General features: G+C 41.3%; 1 protein-coding gene across 1 annotated transcript; it reads left to right on the forward strand.

Annotated features, from left to right (window-relative positions):
- Nucleotides 1-241: 241 nt before the first annotated feature.
- On the forward strand, nucleotides 242-1,786 carry LOC139467605 (DNA-directed RNA polymerase III subunit RPC1-like). Its single transcript, XM_071249137.1, has one exon. The coding sequence runs from the start codon at nucleotides 242-244 to the stop codon at nucleotides 1,784-1,786; it is 1,545 nt and encodes a 514-aa protein (XP_071105238.1).
- Nucleotides 1,787-5,853: the final 4,067 nt, after the last annotated feature.

The raw sequence follows: 5,853 nt of genomic DNA on the forward strand, positions 1-5,853 counted from the left end.
ATTTTCAGTTCATTGTGGTTCATACTCCCGATAATTGTGTTCCACAATATTGGTCAAGGAAGACACTCTGACAACTGCAAGGGTGATACATGGTACAGACACTAGACATCTAGATACATCTAGAATATTTCTGAATTGTTTAGGTAGAGTGCTGGTAGAGCATACAACAGTGCGTATGTAGCACATCAATGTACGCCTTCGGTCTGATCACACGTCCAATATACATCTTCCATACGACAACATGTCCAATCTATATCTTCCATACGACAACGCGTCCAATCTACATCTTCCATACGACAACACGTCCAATCTACATCTTCTGTACGACAACACGTCCAATCTACATCTTCTGTACGACAACACGTCCAATCTACATCTTCCATACGACAACACGTCCAATCTACATCTTCCATACGACAACACGTCCAATCTATATCTTCCATACGACAACACGTCCAATCTACATCTTCCATACGACAACACGTCCGATCTATATCTTCCATACGACAACACGTCCAATCTACATCTTCCATACGACAACACGTCCAATCTATATCTTCCATACGACAACACGTCCAATCTACATCTTCCATACGACAACACGTCCAATCTATATCTTCCATACGACAACACGTCCAATCTACATCTTCCATACGACAACGCGTCCAATCTACATCTTCCATACGACAACGCGTCCAATCTACATCTTCTGTACGACAACACGTCCAATCTATATCTTCCATACGACAACACGTCCAATCTATATCTTCCATACGACAACACGTCCAATCTACATCTTCTATACGACAACGCGTCCAATCTACATCTTCTGTACGACAACACGTCCAATCTATATCTTCCATACGACAACACGTCCAATCCATATCTTCCATACGACAACCCGTCCAATCCATATCTTCCATACGACAACACGTCCAATCTATATCTTCCATACGACAACGCGTCCAATCTGCATCTTCTGTACGACAACACGTCCAATCTATATCTTCTGTACGACAACACGTCCAATCTATATCTTCCATACGACAACGCGTCCAATCTATATCTTCCATACGACAACACGTCCAATCTACATCTTCCATACGACAACACGTCCAATCTATATCTTCCATACGACAACACGTCCAATCTACATCTTCCATACGACAACACGTCCAATCTATATCTTCCATACGACAACACGTCCAATCTACATCTTCCATACGACAACACGTCCAATCTATATCTTCCATACGACAACACGTCCAATAAACATATTCCTTACGACAACACGTCCAATCTACATCTTCCATACGACAACACGTCCAATGTACATCTTCCATACGACAACACGTCCAATCCATATCTTCCATACGACAACACGTCCAATCTACATCTTCCATACGACAACACGTCCAATCTATATCTTCCATACGACAACACGTCCAATAAACATATTCCTTACGACAACACGTCCAATCTATATCTTCCATACGACAACGCGTCCAATCTACATCTTCCATACGACAACACGTCCAATCTACATCTTCCATACGACAACACGTCCAATCTACATCTTCCATACGACAACACGTTCAATCTACATCTTCCATACGACAACACGTCCAATCTACATCTTCCATACGACAACACGTCCAATCTACATCTTCCATACGACAACACGTCCAATCTGCATCTTCCATACGACAACACGATAGATCTACAGCTCCAGTGCGACAACACGTCCAATGTACAACACGAACAGAACAGACTGTACATATTTTAGAACCAAGGCTCAAAGCGTGACAGGCGAACCCAGTAACCGTTAGGCTAGCCGACCTCACGTACACATTTTTCAGTTTAGTGACAAAAACTGTGCATTTAATATTTCTGCAGGAACTACCATGAACTACCTAACATCACTGTGATAAGTCTGATGACGAACAGCTGCCACCAACATCATTTGATGGCATTGAAGAGCAAAGGAGGGCCAGTGCTGCGAATTTGTCACTTCAAATAAGTATATGTGGTTGGGGAGAGATTAACGTTGGAACCAACCTATCCTCTTCAGAAGTCGGAAATAGTTCATTGGATCTTTGATGTGCGTTTCAACACAGGCCTCGGGCGAATCTAGAGAGGAATTCCACATCATCTGTGCGAGAATCGATAAAAATATATCTTTTATAGTAGCTAGACAGACATATATATTTCCCAAAACGAAAATGGAAAGTTTTTGCAATGATTAAAACTAGCAAGTCGAAGACGTGGTTGTAATAAAATGTTTGTTGTCGGGGCAGGCGCCGACAGTCCTGAATCGATACATGTGAATGGCCTATGTAGGGACCTTTCCAGAGCTCTCAATCTACTGCCTCTCCATATTGAACAGTCATACGTCCCCGAATGGCCCAAATTTAAGTGTATTTATATCCTTAATGACTTATTGACGAATAGTTTATTATTCGTTTTTGGCTGGGGGCGTAATTACCACATTTATCAACCGCAGTGTTGCTGGTATTTGTAAATACGTTATAATATATTTATTTGCCAGACACAAATTACACTATATCGAACAATCAACACAGCAGTAGCCAATATAGCCTCTCGTGATAAAACAGAAAATATCAATTTCTCCATACCATCTTAGAACACGTTCAGTATATATACAGCTGCCAGTATATACTCCTGACGTTTCAATGCCACCTATACGTTTATGTCTGTAGAACCTGTCTGTATATCTAGCGATGCGATGCGGAGTCAGCAATGAGCGTAGCGTCTAGGGGCTACTGACATGCTGGAAACTTGCAACAATCTGAAAAAAACAGCGCGCAGTGGCCATAAGTTCAGTGTTTCACAGTCTGTGATTAGCAGAATATGGAACGGGCACCAACAAACCCTAATTGTTGACGGTCGACCCCGTTCACGGGGTCCGAGGACAACGACGAGAGTACAGGATCGATTGATCCGAAAACAGGCTCTACGAAATCGAGCTCAAACGGCGATGAAATTGCTGAACACTTTCATCACTTTCACTTTAAATTGCACTTCCTTGATAAGCGTGGTCCTGTCTGGCCACGTCGAAATGAAGGTCAAGCTTATGTCAACCGCAGACCTCATGACAGATTTGACGGTCACAACATCTACTGTCATACTTCACTACCGGTTGTAATGTGTTTCCAATTCGTTCCTTATCATACAATTATTGGAAACTAATATCTCTTACAATTTTGGAAATTTTAGCTAGTTTCCAAAAATCCCCTACTCTTGTTAAAGAGAATTATTATTTCTTATTGAATGTGTGGTATATTTTGCGCGTGTATTAATTTTTAGTATCCAAACTATTTTCGAGTCCATGATTTGGCTTATTGGCTACATCCATAGAATACCATGGCCAGCAACGAGCCCGGACCTTTCACCCATTGAACACGTCTGGGACATAATAGGAAGACTTATGCGTCAACGTCATAGGCCGCCGACCACGATGGCTGAACTTGGTCAGGGCTGCAAGAGGAGTGGTACAGGCTCCCTCAAATCGCCGTTAGGAGACTCTCACACAGTATACATCGTCGAGTGAATGAATGTTGTACCGCTTGTGGCGGTATTATGCACTACTAATCCAAAAACGTCAACTTTGAAATTTCTCATCTGACCCCAAACGACCTACAAAATCGTTGACGGTCACAACGACTATTGTCATACTTCACTACCGATTGTAATCTGTTCCCAATTCGTTCCTCATTATACAACTATGACTAGAAACTGATATCTCTTACGATTTTGGAAATTTTAACTGGTTTCCCAAAATACCCTATTTTTGTAAAGCGTATTATTATTTTTTTACTGTATGTGTGGTATATTTTGCGCGTGTATAAATTTTCAATATTCTTATCATTTTGGAGTCCAGGATTTGGCTTATTGGCCGCTTTGTTTTCTCCCTCATGGTATAAAACCTTAAGTGACCTAGGCGTGAAATAGGTCAATACCTCTTCCCAGAGTTTCCCCTTACAAATTATCTGGAAGGCAATAAGTATTTAATCAACTCGAACCCTCCCTTGATGATTCCTGGCATTAATATTGGTATCCTCAAGGTGACGACTAGCACTGCACGAGCACAGGTCATGTGACCCAAAACAACCACTCGAATTGGCTGGTCAGTGAAACATAAGCGACTTTTGAAATGCGAGCTATGTAAGTAAACGCTTATGAAACAGCCTTTGGTTGATTGTTTGTAAATATTGGATAACTATTGGGGCACTATGTATATTGCCAGTCCCATGAGTCTCAAATATAGTTGTGTTATCGATATAATGATAAAACTGACGGTGCCTACGTCAAGTCGATCGTTTCGCCCGATAATACATGACCATAGCGAGGTAAATTACGTCATACGTTTCAGTCGTTATCGAAAAGTTATAAAAACAATTATGTAAAAAATAGGAGCTCTAAAAGGTCTCAATGGGATTCCAATTATTGACTTATTTCTCTGCAACATAGTCGGGGAAATATGCGCCTTGCATACTCTGGAGGCTGAAGGCCGAAATGCGAACTGGTACACGGCACAGGGTCCCGTTTCACAGACCGCTTGCGTCGCGCTATAGTGATCGTAACGCCCACATTTCAACATTGGCTTGGGATAGTCGTAGCACTAAGAGCAGTTTGTGAAACAGAACCCAGTTTTGTGTCGACATCGCAGTACCAGAACGGATTTAGATGGATACTCCCCTGTATTACATTCTACGAATATTTGCATGTTTACATAAATACTTTGTGATCTTCAATAAGAGCATCCTTTCCCTGTTTCGGTGGTATATACAATTTGTGGCGAAACATGAATTTATCTATACAGTTTTACTCTCAATGTTGAAATTTATTCGACTGTATTTGCTTAGCCAATACGTCCATGCTTGTCGTAGGTATAGCAATGTGCCGGGAAGTTTTGCAGATACTATAGTTCAGGTGAAGCATGAAGTTTAAGTTGATAAGTCATGTTTCAGGTGCTATGTCATGTTTCAGGTTCTAGGTCATGCTTCAGGTGTTATGTCATGTTTCAGGTCCCATGTCCTGTTTCAGGTCCCATGTCCTGTTTCAGGTGCTATGTCATGTTTCAGGTGTTATGCCATGTGTCAGGTGTTATGTCATGTTTCAGGTGCTATGTCATGGTACAGGTGTAATGTCATGTTTCAGATGTTATGTCATGTTTCAGGTGTTCTGTCATGTTTCAGGTGCTATGTCATGGTTCATGTGTAATGTCATGTTTCAGATGTTATGTCATGTTTCAGGTGTCATGCCATGTGCCAGGTGTTATGTCATGTTTCAGGTGCTATGTCATGTTTCAGGTTTTCTGTCATGTTTCAGGTTCTATGTCATGTTTCAGGTGCTATGTCATGCTTCAGGTGTAATGTCATGTTTCAGGTGTTCTGTCATGTTTCAGGTGTTCTGTCATGTTTCAGGTGCTATGTCATGGTTCAGGTGTTCTGTCATGTTTCAGGTGTTCTGTCATGTTTCAGGTGCTATGTCATGTTTCAGGTGTTCTGTCATGTTTCAGGTTCTATGTCATGTTTCAGGTGTTATGTCATGTTTCAGGTGCTATGTCATGTTTCAGGTGTTATGCCATGTGTCAGGTGTTATGTCATGTTTCAGGTGTTAAGTCATGGTTCAGGTGTAATGTCATGTTTCAGATGTTATGTCATGTTTCAGGTGTTCTGTCATGTTTCAGGTTCTATGTCATGCTTCAGGTGCTATGTCATGTTTCAGGTTTTCTGTCATGTTTCAGGTTCTATGTCATGTTTCAGGTGCTATGTCATGGTTCAGGTGTAATGTCATGTTTCAGGTGTTACATCATGTTTCAGGTGTTCT

Source organism: Haliotis cracherodii, unplaced genomic scaffold (genome assembly GCF_022045235.1).
Source record: "Haliotis cracherodii isolate W230 unplaced genomic scaffold, xgHalCrac1.p SCAF_2, whole genome shotgun sequence".
NCBI lineage: Eukaryota > Metazoa > Mollusca > Gastropoda > Lepetellida > Haliotidae > Haliotis > Haliotis cracherodii.